The 18,799-nt window shown below is 48.0% G+C and overlaps 1 protein-coding gene across 2 annotated transcripts in view; it reads left to right on the forward strand.

The window, feature by feature from the left end:
• The window catches only part of LRP1 (LDL receptor related protein 1), a 1,300,039-nt gene that overhangs the window by 1,023,155 nt on the left and 258,085 nt on the right, over positions 1 to 18,799 (forward strand). For both annotated transcript variants that reach the window (XM_069653565.1, XM_069653566.1), the window contains exons 64-66: positions 16,816 to 16,932; positions 17,107 to 17,226; positions 17,887 to 18,009. In XM_069653565.1, the coding sequence (XP_069509666.1) occupies positions 16,816 to 16,932; positions 17,107 to 17,226; positions 17,887 to 18,009 (360 nt within the window). The remainder of the gene's footprint in view (positions 1 to 16,815; positions 16,933 to 17,106; positions 17,227 to 17,886; positions 18,010 to 18,799) is intronic.

Raw genomic sequence — 18,799 nt, forward strand, 5'->3', positions numbered from 1 at the left:
TCCAGCTGTCAGTCACCCAACAGGGTGACTGTGCTTGCCGGACAGCCAGCCGACCAATCACTTAAGTGTGCATTTTGGTCTCCTAGGAGACTGTGAGGATATGCCTTGGCTAGAGCCGCGGCGTGCATCAAGCGTGCCTTGGCTAGAGCCGCGGCGTGCATCAAGCGCGCCTCGGCTAGAGCCGCGGCGTGCATCAAACACGCCTCGGCTAGAGCTGCGGCGAGGACCAAACACACCCGATCCCAAGAACACTGGGGTCCTTAGTGACGGGACCTCCTGGCAGGTCCCGTCCATTAACTTAGTTACAGAAGCGGGAAGGGGAGCCGCTGCCAACAGTTGCGGTGACACCGCACATTGCTTACCTGGTTTTCGAGCCAGCCCGAATGGGGGTGTGCCGTGCTCGCCGGAGCTCATGGATGCAGGGGAGAAGCGGCCAACCCATCACCGCCGTGCTCCTCGTGGCGACCCCGGGGCTACCCGTAGCGGGAGGAAAACTCCCAGCATCCGGCCATGCCCATACTCAGCGCGCCCACGGACACGTGACCGACGCGAGTGTCATACATTACAACAAGGACGGGAATGGCATCACGCCGGGACGGGAGGCGGGATAAAGCCTCAAGAGCCAATAGGTAGGGGGCTGGGCTGGACGCCCAATGATTGGTGGGGGCCTGAACTCATCTGTTATGATAAAAGCGCGCCAAGCTGTTCTGATGGGTTGTTCTCTTTTCACAGGATGCGGAAAAGAGAGAGGAGGGAGAATCTGAGTGGTGGGCCTATCCGGATACTAAGAGAGAGAACCAAGTTGGGACTAAGGCCAACATACTCTGGGAAGCCAAGACACCGGTGAAGCAAACCGGAAGGACTTGTTTATTTTATTTTCCTTAAAGCAGAATACTGCCTTACTAAAGCAAATAAATCTTCTTTCAGCATTCGCCTGTCTCCCGAGTGTAATTCCTCACACTGGCGACGAAGGTGGGATTTCAGACAGCACTATGGAACCACTGATTAAGACCTTGGCTGAGGGCCAGCAGCAGTTACAGCAGCTAATCCAGCTGCAGTCTCAACAGGCAGCTGCGGATAGGCAAGCCTTCCAACAGGCCATCCAGTTACAGAGCACCATACAATCCACTGCTGAGGACAAACAGCATGAGACCATATCCCATCTCACGGATGCAGTAGCCAACACCAGAAACCAACCGCTGGTACCCTTGGTGCTCCTGCAGAAATATAAGGATGGAGAGGACCCTGCCTTTTTTTTTACTAGTTTCGAAAGGATTGCTAGAAATGCACAATGGCCTCCGGACCGGTGGAGACAGTATGTTGCCCTCCTCCTGTCTGGGATAATGCAGGGCGCCTACCAGGCAATGAATCCCAACGGCAACACCCCGTATGGGGAAATTAAAGCTGTGGTGCTGGATCGCTTAGGCCTGGACGATGAAGCCTATAGAATCCAATTAAGGGAGTCCCGACTCAAGGCTGGGGAAAGCCTGCGCCAGCTTTACTATAGAATAAAGGACCTGGTTGAGAAGTGGCTACTGGCTCCAAACCCCGCTAACCAACCCCTCCTTGATAAAATCATCTTGGAACAGTTTATCGAAGCCCTGCCAGGACAAATTCAGAGATGGGTCAGACAGCACCATCGGCCCTCCCTAACCAAAGCCTTGGATATTGCATCGGCATACCAGAAGGCCGGCCACCCCCGGCTACAGCCTAACAGGGTATCAGCCCGCATAGCCATTCCAATATTCCATTCCAATATCCGATTTTGTTCCAGGAGAAGACCAGTCGAGCCAAAGGACATTGGTTACCTGAACCCGGTAGACGAGCAGAGTATCCCGGGACCGTATGTGGTGGACATCCGAGTCAAATGCAGACCAACACGCGCTCTCCTGGACAGCGGCAGCCAGCAGACCGCCATATCACCAACAGTGAGTAACACTCCCTGCTTATCTAACATAACGGTACCTATTAGATGCATCCATGGGGACAAAAAGTGTTTTCCGATGAAGGATGTGGTGATTGACTTGAATAAAACATCCACTCCCTTGAGGGCTGCCGTCCCACCGTGTCTCCCTGCCCCGGTGGTAATCTGGAACGACCTCCCTGACTTTAATCAGGCATTGAGGGTCCTGGAGGAAGAGGAGAAGACTCCGCCCGAACCCAAGGTTACGGGGGCGGACTCTGGTTCCTGGGAATCCCTCCCAGGGTGAAAAAGACGAACCCAGACGGCATGGTGTCAGGCTAGTTATATGACTCGCACCATCGATTGGAAGTTAGAAGACAACGAGGACACCATAAGAGGGGAAACGCTAACCAATCCCACTCTACGAGTGGCCAGGGAAAGGGCCGCCCAAGAAGGGGAACCCAACCTAGCCAGAGGTCCAGGATTCCTCTTACGTCAGGGTCTCTTATACCAGAGGTATAAGGGCGACAACGACACCATGAGGGAACAATTGGTGCTACCAAAAAGCCACCGCATCCTAGTACTACAATTAGCCCACAACCATCCCTGTGGAGGTCACATGGCTTCTCTTAAGACCCAACAAAACCTATTAAAGAGGTTCTACTGGCCCAGCATTTATGGGGAAGTATGTCATGATGCCTACCCTCGGGCATCAGGACCAAGCCCATCAGCTCCAGGAGCAGGCATCCAGATACTTATTAAAACCCCAACAGCCCCGGCTGGGGGCTGTTTGGGTTCAGTCCTGGCGCCTTAGGCGCCAGGCTCATAGACTTTACTTACCTGATGCAGATCATGCTGCAAGTGAGTCCAAGCCAACGTGAGGCCTGGATGGGACTATTTTATTACATGGACTATTTCTTACTCTGGCTTGGCTCTGGGGACTTCTCACCTGGAACTACTTTGGAGGCTATTTAAACCACGCCCGAACAGCAGCACACGCTTCGCGTTATTCTGCATCCAGCAGCGTAACGCTCACCGTGCCTGCAGTCAGCATCCAGTCTTCTGCCACGCCCGCCTCGAATTCGGAGCTCCTAAAACAAAGAGGAAAGAAAAGGACAAGGTTAGAAAAACAAACTTATTTCAAATTCCTCACCTGATTCTGGATCCATCTCACCTCCGGACCTGGAAAGAACATCAATTCTGTACGCGTCGCTTCTCCAGCTGCAGTGCCGCGCCATACTCACCAGTCCTCACAGCATCTTTCGATTCGGCGCTGCCTCCATCATTTCTTCGCCGAACTCCGGCACCTGGGGGACAAAAGAAAACAAGGTGAGCCGAGAAAACCAACAAATATAACTCTTACCACCATAGACCTACCTGATTACCACTGGAGGCATTATTCTATAACTCTCCACATCTTCATATGCCGTACCTGCAAAGAGAGAGAAAAGAACACGTTAAACACGTGCAACCTTTACCGGACCGCGTCGGGTAATACAGACTCTTACCTGAGCGCCACCAGCTGCCACAAGAGCATCTTCTCACAAACTCAGCTGCAAGACAAGGAAGGAAGGGGGGAACAAGAGTGTATATCGGACATATTGAACTCTATGAACTTAATACTTACTGGTCTTCGCCAGGAACCTCGGAGTCAATACTCTCCGGAACTCTCCCACGCCTTCAAACCCGGGCATCAATGCGCCCCTGCAATCCACGCAGGATGGAGAGCTCATCTTTCAAGAATATAAGGTGAGATTGCTGAGAGGGCACTTCTGAGGTGATTAGTGGGGAGGACAGTGGGGGTGCCATCACTTGAATCCACGGGTGGCTAAATCCATATCTCCACTTGCATGAGAATACTTCTGCGGGTCAAGCAGACAAGATTAGGAGGGCCAGTCCAGTCAGTCATCTCTGCACTACGCATCACGTTGGTGGAGACCGCAGCCGTCCGGGTCCGACCGACGCCCCTGTGGGAGCCAGGTGAGCGTAAACAAGGTAGCCCAATTTTGTAAAAGCTGTCCCACTTGCCAGCTAACTAGCGGGGTCCTACCCGCAAAGGTACTGCTACAGAAAATGCCTCTCATAGCGATCCCGTTCCAGAGGATCGGCATGGAAATAGTTGGACCCCTGGAACCCGCCAGCCGGGGATATAAGTACTTATTGGTCGTAGTCGACTACGCCACCCGATACCCGGAGGCCTTCCCTCTGAAGGGGACGTCGGCCCGAGTGTTATGCGACCAACTAATCCCGTTCTTTGCCCGAGTGGGGTTACCTTCAGAAATAATCACGGACCAAGGCACAAACTTCATGTCGACCCTCTTAGGACAAATATGTGGACAGCTCCAGATTAAACAATTGAGAACCTCAGTATACCATCCCCAAACTGATGGACTGGTAGAACGTTATAACCAGACAATTAAGAAAATGCTACGAAGGGTGACGGGACCAACCGGGAAAAACTGGGATCGGGTGATCCCTTTGGTGTTGGTGTTAAGGGACACCCCCCAGTCTTCTACCGATTTTTTCCCCCTTCAAGCTCTTGTTTGGGAGGACAACCTCGGACCATACTAGATCTGGTTAAGGAGGAGTGGGAAGCAGCCGAAGAAGTGTCCTTAACTGAATACACTGAGGAGTTAAAAGAACATCTGACTGCATTACGCACGCTGGCCCAAGCCAACCTCGGCCGTGCCCAAACCACCCAAGAGAAGAATTACAACAAGGGGAGTCGAATGAGAACCTTCAAGCCAGGAGATCAGGTACTGGTACTCCTACCTACCAGTGCCAACAAACTGTTGGCCAGATGGAGAGGGCCTTACAAAATCACTGATGTACTAAGTCCGGTAACCTATCGGGTACATCAACCCGACCGGGCCACCCCAGAAAAGGTATATCATATCAATCTTCTAAAGAAATGGAATGTGCCTCTCATGGGCGCCTTTGTAAGTGTCGAGGAGCCGGAATCAGAAGAAATCCTGAATACCGTTCCCGATACCCTGGATTCTGTCAATTGGGGAGACGCTCTATCCCTGGAGATGAAGACAGATGTCAAAAGCAGGCTGTCTCCCTATGCCGACGCCTTTTCCACCTTACCCGGACGAACCGATATACTGGAACACGAGATCAAGACAGACCCCGGACCACCCGTAAGGCTCAGGCCCTACTGAATTCCTGAAGCCCGGCAGAATATCAAATCCGAGGTGGAGGAGATGCTGCGGATGGACATTATTGAACCATCCATCAGTGTATGGTCATCCCCCATAGTGCTAGTTCCTAAACCGGACGGTTCGGTCTGTTTTTGTATGGACTACAGACAATTAAACGCGGTGTCCAGATATGAGGCTTATCCAATGCCTCGGATGGACGAACTCCTAAAGGGCCTTGGAACAGCCCATTACTTAAGTACTCTGGACCTAACAAAGGGCTACTGGCAGATTCCCCTACGCTCCCAGGATAAGGAGAAAACTGCCTTCTCCACCCCGCAAGGACTATACCAATACAAGGTTCTGCCCTTAGGACTCCATGGGGCACCCGCAACGTTCCAAAGATTGATGAACATCATACTGAGACCACATAATGGATATGCTGCTGCTTACCTGGATGACATTGTGGTATACAGCCGATCCTGGGAAAAACATCTGGACCATCTGGAACTAGTAGTGGCCAATCTGCATAAAGCAGGGTTGCACATCAACCCCAAAAAGACTACAATGGGAAAAATATCTGGGACATATAGTGGGTGGGGGAATCCTGAAACCTCAACTGTCTAAAACCCAGGCCATACTCGATATACTGACCCCGATCAACAGGAAGCAAATTCAAGCTTTCCTGGAATTAGTCGGATATTACAGGAGATTCATCCCAGACTTCTCCTCGGTGGCCGCCCCCTTGACTGACGCATTGAGGCTTAAGGGAGTTCCTAACCTGACCAGCAACCCGAGTGCCCTAAACACCATATCGCACCTGAAGCGAAGGATCACGTCAAACCCTGTCCTATGCTGTCCGGACTTCCAGCAACATTTCTTTTTACAAAGTGATGCCTCAAACCAGGGCCTGGGGGCCGTACTTTCACAGGATAAAGGAGGGGACCTGCAACCAGTGTGCTTCATCAGCCGGAAGCTATTGTCCCATGAGACGGCATACTCAACCATTGAAAAGGAGTGTTTGGCCATCAAATGGGCCGTTGACTCGCTCAGATACCATCTCCTGGGTCGCCGGTTCACGCTATACACTGACCATGCACCCCTGCAATGGCTGGCTCAACATAAGGACACGAACCAGAGGGTTCTCCGCTGGTTCCTCTCCCTCCAGCCTTTTGACTTCATCACGTTGCATAAACCTGCCAAGTTCCAGAAGACCAAACACACCCGATCCCAAGAACACTGGGGTCCTTAGTGACGGGACCTCCCGGCAGGTCCCGTTCATTAACTTAGTTACGGAAGCGGGAAGGGGAGCCGCTGCCAACAGTCGCGGTGACACCGCACATTGCTTACCTGGTTTTCGAGCCGGCCCGGATGGGGGTGTGCCGTGCTCGCCGGAGCTCCTGGATGCAGGGGAGAAGCGACCGACCCATCACCGCCGTGCTCCTCGTGGCAACCCCGGGGCTACCCGTAGCGGGAGGAAAACTCCCAGCATCCGGCCATGCCCATACTTGGCGCGGCCATAGACACGTGACCGACGCGAGTGTCATACATTACAACAAGGACGGGATGGCAGCACGCCGGGACGGCGTCCTTTAAGGGAGGCAGGATAAAGCTTCAAGAGCCAATAGGAAGGGGGCTGGGCGCCCAATGATTGGTGGGGGCCTGAACCCATCCTTTATGATAAAAGCGCGCCAAACCGTTCTGATGGGTTGTTCTCTTTTCACAGGATACGGAGAAGAGAGAGGAGGGAGAATCGGAGTGGTGGGCCTATCTGGATACTAAGAGATAGAACCAAGTTGGGACTAAGGCCAACATACTCTGGGAAGCCAAGACACCGGTGAAGCAAACTGGAAGGACTTGTTTATTTTATTTTCCTTAAAGAAAACTACTGCCTTACTAAAGAAAATAAATCTTCTTTCAGCATTCGCCTGTCTCCCGAGTGCAATTCCTCACAGAGACTAAGCACGGGGAGTTTCGGGCACCTCCCTCGCTTCCTGCCCCGGCCAGACACTCTGGGGCCAGAGGCAGGCTTCACTCGTGAATCCCACCAAAGACAAAATGTACAAAGGGACCAAACATGGTTTGGTGCACAGAGTAAATCTCAAGAAAGACCTTTCCCCAAAGAAATGGGGAAAAAAGATGACAGGGCCATTTTGACAAAAATTACACCCTTGGGTGCTTTACCGTGGCTGCGAACGCAGCCCGTGGTAAAAACACACAACAGTAGTAAAAAGGGAAACTGCCACCAGCCATTCATCGAGGAAAGGGTAACATCAAATTGTTACATGAGAGACTAGACAAAGGGGATACTAAGTAACCCCTCCAGCGCCCTACTGTAAGATAGTGTGTGCTGGGTCTAAAAAGTTACAAATGTAAGTAAAGTCAATTTCACTTCACTGTTCTTGGAAACAGTAGTTTATCCAAGGGAAATCTTCCCTGTGCCACTGCACTGATGGTGCTGTGACACAATGCAAAAAGATGCCTATGGAGTTTGTCAGACTCCAAAAACCAAAAGAAACAGAGTTTAAATCACAGAAAAATACATGAGAGAGTGGGGAAAAAGGTCTCTCTCTCCAGGTTAAAATGTAAAAGTCCTAGAGTCCAGCAAAAGAGCTGGGGATCTCTATGGTAGAGAGGAATTGGCACATTTCTGAGAATTCTCCCTAAGACACTCATGCTCGTCTGCTTCAGTGATTTGTCGATCAAGACAGGGCATTTGTGTCCATAGATTTCTAATTGGATTGTGAAGTGTTGATGCATTCTTTCCCATCACACTGCTCCAGGCTCACAGACAGACACTTGATACCTTTGCATTCGTAGGCAATGAAAATGTAACGTTAAGGCATGCAGCTTGCAAGGACCGTTCTACAGAATCGGCTCTGGTGTGCGGTTCTGAAAAACCAACTCAGTGGATGATCAAGGGCTTTTCACACATAGCTCATCCCTCTGCGTAGCGTAGTCTGAGCAGTAAGGCTTGGACTTCGGAGATTGTGTTTGATATGTAGGTAAAATCTACTCTTGGGGACATCCAAATATTTGGGCTCCACACAGCTGTATCCAATTATTTATTAGGCTAAAATACATGCAGGTAAACCTCACGGATACTGTAAACTGCAAACAGATATACTATACACATGTCTAAGCTTGTGCATCCGCTTGGAGTCGCATGCTTTGCATAGGCCGCCATCTATCGGTTGACATTCAGTATTACATCTTGTTTTCGAAATTAACAGCGTCGACAGGACAGGGGCGTTCCTGTCACGCTATACCTTGTACAAGTACCCATGATCCTTCATGTGTTGATGTCCTCCCACTATTTTTCCTCCATCACTTGGCCATGACTTCAAGAAGCAGAGAGAAAAATTGCATCACTTGGGGTCAGTGTTAGGGAGATTTATACATAGTTATGCTTCACCCCCTCTCCTAGTGAGACCCCCAGCATTGTTTGCTGGACTTCTGGAACTTTTTATTTCTATCATGAATAAGTGTAGCCTTTTTCCATTCATTTTTATTTGCTCTGACATTTGGAACTCTCTTCCCCATTATTTTCCCTTTCTATGGAGTCAACTTTCCTCCACATCTCTTTTAAGGCATCTGTGTTTAGCTTTTGCAGCACACATCACCTTATGGGCAGTGTTGCTGGTTCTCTTTTGAGATTACGTATGGTTTATAGTGATTACACCGGAAAAAAAAGGATTGTGAAACCAATACATCGAGGAAAAAAAAAAGCATCCAATGCAAAGCATCGACAGGCTATCTTTTACATGTAAAAGTGCCTTTCCATCTAAACCAGTCGAAAATATAATTTAACTGGTTTCAATGGAAATGCACTTTTACATGTAAAAGATAGCATTTCAATGCTATTTTCTGTAACTTTAAAACGTTACATGGAACTGTCCAGTGCTGACATTTCTGCACTGGCCAGCTCCTTGTAACGTTTTAATTTTCTTTTATACATTGGGGGGGGGGTTCAACCCCCATCCCCCCAACCCTAACCCTAATATAACCCTTAATCTAACCCTAGCTCCAACCCTAAACCTACTATAACCCGTGATCTAACCCTAACCCTAGCCCTAACACTAACCCAAACCCTAACAATTTCTATACTACCAGTGAATTATATGCAACAAAATGGTCATTCGATGGAATGGCATTTCGTTGCTTATAATTTGATGCTATGGTGTTCGATGGATTCACTGATACCATTACGAACTACAGTTGGTATGGATATAGGGTTCTCCAGCATGGGGTCTGGCATGGATTCACATGCTCATTCCCCGTCGTCAGGCCGGGAATCCTCGGTATAGAAAAAATCAGTATCAGTTTTGTTTCTTATCTGTCTTTCTCAGTAGTAACCAATCACTGGTCTCTGGGTCATACTGCCCCCAGCCAATGACCGCCCTTTCCCTAAGCCCCACCCCCTGGCAGCCATCCTCAGATTTGGTAGCATGTGAAGTGGCAGTATGACCAAGTGAAGAGCCGCAGAGGGGTAGGCGGGAGGGTTCGCATGTGACCCATGCTGGCGAACAACAGTTACAGGTAAGTAACATGTTCCTTCTCCAGCATGGGGTCTGGCATGGATTCACATGCTCATGAATATAAGAATACATAGCAGTATACACATGCACAACCACGGGAGGTGGCACAAGGCTCAATATCAAGCAATACAACAACTCAACATTAAGCAACTCTTACCTCCTCACCGGGCTCACCTTAGGCGAACAGGTTGCGCAGCACTGCCTGGCCGACTCTGGACTCCTCCCTGAAATCCCGGTCGATGCAGTAGAATCTCGTGAAGGTGTGGGTCGACCTCCACGTAGCAGCCCTGCAGATGTCGAGCAGGGGCACACCAGACAGGAACGCCGTAGTAGCAGCGATCGCTCTGGTTGAATGGGCTCTTGGACGGCCGGGCAGCGGTCGGTTTGCCAACCGGTGACAGTGCATGATGCAGCCGGAGAGCCATCTGGAAATGGAAGTCTTCGAGAGAGCCTTCCCTTGATTCACAGGTCCAAAGTTCACAAACAGCTGTGATGTGTTCCGGAAACTCTTTGTGTGGTCCACGTAGAACTTCAGCGCTCTAGCTACATCTAGCGAGTGCAGAGTCCTCTCAGCCGGCGACGGGAAGAAAACTGGCAACACCAAGGGCTTGTTGAGGTGGAAGTCCGACTGCACCTTGGGCATGAAGGAGGGGTGCGTCCTCAGCACCACCTCGTGTCGTGAAAAGTCAAGTATGGAGGCTTGCAAGACAGGGCCTGGACCCAGATTTCTACCGGACAGAGTAGCTCCGAAGAGGACTCCTTCCCTTTGGCTGGTGGGACATCCAGCCCTGAGACAAACTGCAATTTGAGCCATCTCCTGAGGTCCTGTACCTTTCCAGAGCTGCAGACCACGAATACCAGGAGACATCCGACCCATTTGCAGTGCAACGTCTTCGAGAGTCCTATTGCATCCAAATCTTTGCTGAGCACCAGGTGAACCTCCAGAGACACGATTCAACTCATCCAAGTCCCCTCAGCAGAGAACTGGACTCAAGTACCGAAGAAGATCGACTGGGAAAATACCCTCCTTTGTTGGTGCTGAGAAAAGGGCACCAAAACCATTGACTGACCAGGGAGACTGACAAAATCTGTGCCAGGGGTCCCCTCTCTCTCTCTCCAGAGTGCTGCTGAGCCATCCCATTCAGAGTCTTTAATTTCATCCCCAGACCAAGAAATTGTGAGACTGAGTCCATTGCTGCAGCACAGGCGAGAATCCAGATACAAGCATTTCTTCTAACCTAAGGTACTGCCGGGTGAAAGGTATGATTTTAACTTGAACCAAGAAGTCGCTCCAGAGTGTTGTAGTACATGAAGAGGTGTCCAGGGAGTGCACTTTAACCTCAGACCCAAGCTGCGGGCTTGTGTCCCTTTAGTGAGTCCTTTTACAGGGTCTGCATCATTGTGTTAACTCTCAAGTATCTTTTTCTAGATACTAAAAGTATTGTAAGTAACGTTTGCTGTTCTGCTGCTTCTTAAGACGTTGAGCCCACTCCAAACTCACTTTTGAATATAGTCAGGGATTGGACTTTAAAAGCGCTAGTTTGCCAAGAAAGTGTCTCTAGAATGTTATGCTTTGCTACTGTATGACCAACCAACTGTTTTCCTTCCTAAAATACTTTGTGATTTTTCTAACTAAATACAATTACTGTATATCTTTGCCTTAACGCGAGTGCGTGGTCATACCGATAATAAATTAATGTCCAACTCTGTAACAATTGTACCGCGAGAATCTACCACTGAAGCAGTGGCCTTTGAAAAGTATTTAGAAGTATTCCTAAGTGTGTTGGTTAATTGAAATAAGTATATTTCTAACTTCCTTGTGTAAATATAATGTAGATAGTTTAATATAACATTATTGTTGTGTTGCTTTGTACCATTGTATTTACTGGGTTCAGTGTACTTGCCTACAGTGCACATCTTCCTCCTATGATAAGCCTGACTGTTCTGCCATTCTGCCAAGGGAACCTGAGTAGTACAGACTTATACTAAGAATTGGGGACCTGTATGCCAAGGGATAGTTTTATGAAGTCTTACCTCAAGTGGCATAACAGCCCATGGTGGCCTATTTATTTATTTATTTTTTCCACAACCTTCAGACAATCAATGCAACACAAAGCCGAAGAAGTTGAATCTCTTCTCTTTGGTATCAGGTAATATTATCCCCATATATATGGTTGCCGTAAATAATATCGCCGGGAAAAGGTTGCAGCGATATTTTATGGGTGACCATATATATGGGAACAGGGGCAAAAAAAAAAAAAATGTAAAAAGAAAAAATAATAATTAAAAAAAAGAAAAAAAAAGTGTGGGGTTTGCGGGGGTGTCCCCCGCATGTTCCATGCAATAATGTCGCCACAAAAAACAGGCGATATTTTTGCATGGCGAGATTTTTGTGGCGACATTATTACATGGAACCTTCTCTTTTCCGAGTACAGTATGTGGGGGGACTTAAACACTTTTCCTCAAGGCCTAGAAGTGCCTCTTCCCTTCCTTTAATGTATGAATTACTAGATTTCTGACCCCTAAATGGAGAACACCCCTCCTTTAAATTGTGCCCACAGTGTAACTAAATGTTTTTGTGGAAAGACATGGACACAGTGCAACAGCCATCTGTCACGAGACCACATGGTGGACCGCTGCCGTTCACTTAAAAAATGTAAGTTGCAAACCCTTGTCAGAAATGCTGGGATAATTACACTCTGCAGACTGACTCTGCACTGGTTGAGGCCAGTACCACAATCCAGGCTCTTGAAGTGGAGAAATCTACCAAAAGGACTGTGCTGGACGCTGGGCAACCATGTATGTAGGCACCTAAAGGCAAGGCCTCCAAGCAGGCACCCAGGTCTGAAGAATTTGTCATGACAAGCCAGGCACAAGACAACTGGTGACTGAGGCTTCTCATTTCTCCAGCATGGGGTCTAGCATGGATTAACATGCTCAAGAATTGTCTCTGTCGTCAGGCTGGGAATCCTTGGTAAAAGGATAAACAGTTTCACTTTGAAACTGTCTTTTCTTTTCTAAACCAATCACTGTCCTCTGGGGTCATACTTCCTCCAACCAATGATCTACGCTCCTTATTAAGAGTGAGGAGTGTTGGGGAGAATTCTTATTGCTGTGCTAATTCACTTCAATTTTAGAGACCCCCAGCTCTTTTTCTGGACTTGAGCACTTTTAATTTTTATTCTGGAGTGAGTGAGACATTTTTCTTGCTCTCTGATGTATTTTTGATCTGATTTGGACTCTGTGTTCCTTTGAGTTTTGGAGTCTCACAAACTCCATAGGCATCTACCTTTTGTATTGTGACACACAGCACCTTCAGTACAGTCTCACAGAGAAGTCCTTTGGATTTCTCATAAGGTTTAAATACCTTCTCTTGGGTAAACTACTGTTCCGAACAGTAGTAAAGTGAAATTTACTTACCTGTTTTTCCTATGTAGGTCCAGTACAACCCAACTTATGTGGAAGTACAAGGAGGGGTGGGGGGTTGCTTAGTAGCCCCTTTTCCTACTTACTCATATAACATTTTTTGTTACCCTCATGACTTTTAATGGCTGATGGCAGTAGTTTAATTTTCCTAGCATTGTGTGTTTTTACCGCAGGCTGAATTCTCAGCTGCAGTATTGCACCCCATGAGTGCCTATTTTGACAAAATGGCCCGGTCTCCATTTTTTTGCCATTTCTTGCTTGTGAGGTCTTTCTTGGGCTTTACTGTGCATGCCAAACGAGGTTTAACTCTTTTGTTCATTTTGCCTTTGGCAGGCTTCAGTGCTGAAACCCGCCTCTGGCTCCAGTGTGTCTGGCAGGGCAGGAAGCGAGGGAGGTGCCCGAAACTCCCTGTGCTTAGTTTCATTGGTTACGTGAATGCTTCCAGTGCCGATTGGCTGGCTGGCTGGCTGTCCTTGCAGGACCCATGAAGGTGTTAGGGAGAATTCTCAAAAATGTGCCAATTCCTCCCACCTTGGAGCCCTCTAGCTCTTTTGCTAAACTTTGGGACTTCGAACTTCTCAATTCAATGTGTTTTCTGTGTTTGTTTTTTTTTTGGTTACGGAGTCGAACCAACTCCACAGGCATCATCTTTTACATCTGTGTCATAAAGCACCTTCAGTGTAGTGCCACAGGGAAGTCTTCCAGGTTTCCCAAGGTTTAAATACCTTCTCTGGGATCAACTACTGTTTCCCAGAGCATTAAAGTTAAACTAACTTTACTTAGCATTGTACTTGCTAGACCAAGCACACCCTATCTTACAATAGAGTGCTGGAGAGGTAACTTAATGTCCGCTGTGTGTTAATGCTCATGTAACATTTTTTATGTTACCCTTCTCTTAATTGACTGTCTGCTGGCAGTGTTTTTGTTTTGAACTACCTAGGTTTGCATTTACCGCGACCGTTCGCGGACCCAGTAACGTTAACCTTGGGAGCCATCTTTTTCAAAATTGTGTCCAGCCATCTTTGTTAAAATGGTGCCTGGTCTTCTTTTATCGCCAGGTCTTTGTGGAAAGGTCCTTCTAGAGAATTTCTCTTCGCGCTAAACCAGGTTTGGTCTCTTTGTTCATTTCGCCTTTGGCAAGGTTTCTGAGAGAAACCCACCTCTGGCGCCCGAGTGTCTGGGGTAGGCAGCAAGTGATGGAGGTGCCCAAAACTCCCTGTGCTTAGTCTCCTAGGAGACCCAAATGCACTCTGTGATGATTGGCTGGCTGACTGTCCGGCAAGGACAGCCACCGTGCTGCGTGTGTGACAGCTGGGCTGGAAGGAGTGGGAGAGAACTGAATAAAAGGCAAGTCTTTTGTCTTGTAAGGCAGAGTCGATCACTGGATGAAGGATCCAAAGAAGAGCTTGAAGAGGACACCTGCTGCAGCTCCTGGACCGTTGGTTTGCCCGGTGAAGCCCTGCTGCAGTGACTACTTGCTAAGTTCGGAACAGAGAAGCCCTGCAAGGACGACTTCTCCCTTTGAGTTGGTGGGACCAATCAACTCCCAAGTAAGCCACCTGGACACCCATCTCAGAGCTGGTTGAATATACTCAGAGTTTCTGCAGGAAACCGCAGAGCCAGGGAGAGGGACACCAGATTGTGTGCGTTGCTTGTAAGCTGGCCTAAAGCTTTTAGAAGATCCTCCGGACTCCCACGAAGCAGGACTGACCAAGCCTGACCCCCATCAGTCGAGTGCGGGACCTCCGATGTGAGAAGTCCACCTTGAAAGCCAGGAACCGCACTTATTTCTATTTGCTGTACCGCGAAACAGCCACTGAAAGTAAAGTTTGCCAGTTGCCAGTTTTGACAGTACTGGTGTAGTGCAGGAGTCCACTGGGGTCCTGCCTCTTGTCCCCACAATTGAGGCCCAGGAACAGTGAGATCTGCAGAGCTGCACTGGAACAGAAGTCATCAGCTGCATCTTTTCTTCTTTACAAAGGTACTGTAAAACAAGTCGAAGATAACTTACCTCTTCCCGTAGAAGTGCTTGTAACTTCCACAACTCCCAAGTCTAATCGGCTTGTGGCCCTACATTTGAATCTTCTTTTTTTCAAAGACTCCTAAGAACTTGTGCAAAGACTTTTCCATAACTTACCAGAAGTGCTTTATCCTATCCAAGACTTTTGCCCATTGACTTTGGCTTAGCGTATTGAATTGAATGAGTCTTCTAGTGAACTCTAAAAGTGTTTGCACTGCTTATGAAAATTTGTAATTTCTTGTGTTTTAATAACCTTTGCCTTTTACCATCTTTTAAGAGTATTCTGAATGCCAACAGTAAGATATTAATGTCCCCAGCACCCTTGTTACTGAAGTCACCTGTAGGTGTAGGTTGAGTCTGTGGGTCATCCCAAAGGGATTTGGTCTGATTCAGAAACTCAAAGTGTACAGTATTGAAGTATATTTGTGTTACTGTTCTATTGCTCCCTTCTATAGAAGGCTTTATAACTGACTGATTAATAAATGATTACATTGTTTATGCAAGAAACCTTGAGTGTAAGAGTTTATTTGAATACATGTAACAGTGAATCTTTGTAACTCCATTACTGCTCACATTTCCCCTCTTGATATAAGCCTGGCTGCTCAACACTCTACCAAAACTGTGTAGTACAAGCTTAAACCAAAAGTTGGGTTGCCTATACCTGTAGTCCTAGTTGCTTGTAGTGTTCCCAAAGGGTACTGCATTCAAACTTTGCCTAACAGAAGGCAGTCTCTAGCGGCTTGGTGGATAAAGGATGGGTGGCCCAGGCACAAAAACGGTTCCACAATGAGGAGTGAGGTGGGGACAACCTAGGATGCCCCAAAGAGCAAATGAGGTCCAATAGTGATGTCTCACTGCCCTGCCAGACGACTGAAGATACTCATGCAAGGTTGGAGACACTGGTGGTAATCGGCAGGAAGCAGCGGTAAAATGAACTGCAGATGGTTCTAGCGTGGAAGAATGAACTCCACTGTAGTGGAGCCAGCGGGTCAATACGGGAAGCCAGACCTATACTTCACCCTAACCAGATGCAGCCAGTATGGCCAGGTTAGCACTTATAATGGAATTGCCCGCTGGAGGTAGGGAACTACTCCAGCAGGTTGCAGACCTAATTATTTGAAAGATGCAGGAACAGAGAGGCAAGACAGTTAGCAGAGGCTGGGCAAAGTCTTGACTGCCACTGCTGAAAGGGGATGAACAAAGCCAGCCCACACCTTCCTAGAGGAGGCCATGGAGGAAGGTGTCAAGTGAGCAACAATTCTGGTTGGCCATCAGGACTTTCACTCAGCCCAAATATTCGCTATGGGACCTGAGAGGGGGAGCCAAGGGACCTACACTGTTCTAAACTGTTGGAATCAAAATGGAGGCTGATGAATGGTATTTAATTTGGTCCATGGGATCAGAATGTCCATTTTAGGCTTATCACATGGTTGCCCTGAACAAAGGAAACCCTACAAATGCATTGTTACACCATTTGGCACCTTTCATGAAATGCCCCGTTTTCCTGTATCTTTGTTCTAGTTAGTGGCATTAATGTCATGTATTGCTCTTTAAAATTCATAGGAGACAAAACATCCCAACCGTGTTCAAAGTGTTTGGATCTCCAAAAGAGACGTCAGAGAAATGTTGTGACCTTGTATGGCTTTTTTTTCGTTTTTTGTAGGACAATTTTCGGATACATAAAGCAGTTTGGAATCCTTTACATCTTTGATAGATGTGTTCTGGTAATGCTTTTCGAATTTATGGATGTTACACCAAAAGTTGACCACTATTTTCCTCTTTCCTCAGCTGAGTTTAAGTGCAGACCGGGACAATTTCAGTGTTCAACTGGCATATGCACTAACCCGGCTTTCATCTGTGATGGGGATAACGACTGCCAGGATAATTCGGATGAAGCCAACTGTGGTGAGTTTACGTGACTGGAACAGGTTGTAATAGTACAAAGATGCTAATCTATTGTTAGATTGAGGTCTGTGATATTTGGGCTGAAGTATAGGTCAGCGGCTCAGTGATAGTTTTATAACCATATAAGACGGGTCCGCTGGTACTAGGTTGTCCTCTCTTCTTTGTTGCCTCTAGACATCCACGTCTGCCTCCCAAGCCAGTTCAAATGTACCAACACCAACCGCTGCATCCCTGGCATCTTCCGCTGCAATGGACAAGACAACTGTGGTGATGGAGAAGATGAGAAAGAATGCCGTGAGTACACGCACACCGACCTCTGTCAACGCTACAACTTTCTGTCGATCCCTGCTACTCAAACACTGGAATCCTTCTGCAGCGCAATACATGCTCCCTACTCCAAACCTGCAAAACCCACTGCTAGTACACTGCCCAGTGCTTTCTAGCGGCATGAGTCTTGACTTGCAGCGCCACATGCTTCTTTGGGCCATATACCGCAGCGCAGATGCACTTCAAAACTATGAATTCTTGATGATCAGTTCCTGAAGACCACAACATCTACCAATGTGTCATCCTGGCCTATACTACCCCTCAGCCCCCCACCCCAATATCTGATCCGGGTACAGGCATGTGCACGTACCTCTGCTAATGTTGCTTTCTCCTCTGCACAGCACCCACTTAAAATGCAGCAGTATGACCCCACACACTTCTACTGCTCTAGTGCTTTTTCCATCTCTTTCACTGTGGGCAGTGACAGACTACTCTGCCAAAGCCCTTCAATCACTCGTCATTCCAGTACTAGCATTATCACAGCACTGCTAATGCACTGATAACAAGATGTGCGGCACCCTATGGTGGTCTAACACTGGGATTTCCACTCACCACTGTTACTGTTGCTCCATCCTACTTGCACTGTCTTAATCATGACTTAATATGCCTTAAATGTACCTCCCACAGCGGAAGTGACCTGTGCTCCAAACCAGTTCCAGTGTGTGATCACCAAGCGCTGTATCCCGAGGGTCTGGGTTTGTGACCGTGATAATGACTGTGTGGACGGATCAGACGAGCCAGCAAACTGCAGTAAGAACCCTTGTTTATTATGAAATGGGATTCCAAGGCATGGCCCATGTTGTAAACTCTGAAGATATACCCGCTGCATGGATCCCCGAGGGGGGATGCTTTTGTGTAGTCTATGCCGGCTGTAAAGGACACTGCAGGCCTTCAGTATTAATACAAGTTCTGTTCCAAAAATGCAAACCAGCATTCCCCACCCGACAAAGAACCCTTGAGGTCTTTTTGTGTCTTTAATTCAGGGGATGATGATTACATTACTTGGTGCATGCCTACGTGAACAACAGATTAACTTCCAGAATTGCATATTCACTTAGCTACCCTCAAGTCTCGCTCTGCTATCAAACACTCTACTGACATCTGTCACCTCCTTGAAGACCTTGACCTCACTGTGACGTGGTTCAAGGCCAGCTCCGTCAATGCTTTTGACACTCTTCTTCATGAGGGCTACAAGAATCCTGTCCAATCTCAGGACCTCCTAGCCTGGTGGTGTAGTGGCTCTGATCTTCCCTGAGTGGTTTCCTGTCTCCATCATCCCCAATCTACTCATCCTTTGAAAGCCTCGTCTGCAGGCTGTCTGTCTCTGCTACTTTCTCTCTTTCTTTGCTACCTTGTACAGAACACCCCTTATCGTTGTCCCTCTTCTTCTCAGAATGGGCCGACCTGTTGTCCTCTCTTTTTGCCTCCTCCCCTAAACTTATCTTCCTTGGGGACTTCTACATCCATTTTGACTTTCTTGATGTGGTCACTGTTCTCTTTCGTGACCTCTGCAACACTCTCCTCTCTAGCCTTCCCTCTC

This window comes from Ambystoma mexicanum, chromosome 3q (genome assembly GCF_040938575.1).
Source record: "Ambystoma mexicanum isolate Mex_15411 chromosome 3q, UKY_AmexF1_1, whole genome shotgun sequence".
NCBI lineage: Eukaryota > Metazoa > Chordata > Amphibia > Caudata > Ambystomatidae > Ambystoma > Ambystoma mexicanum.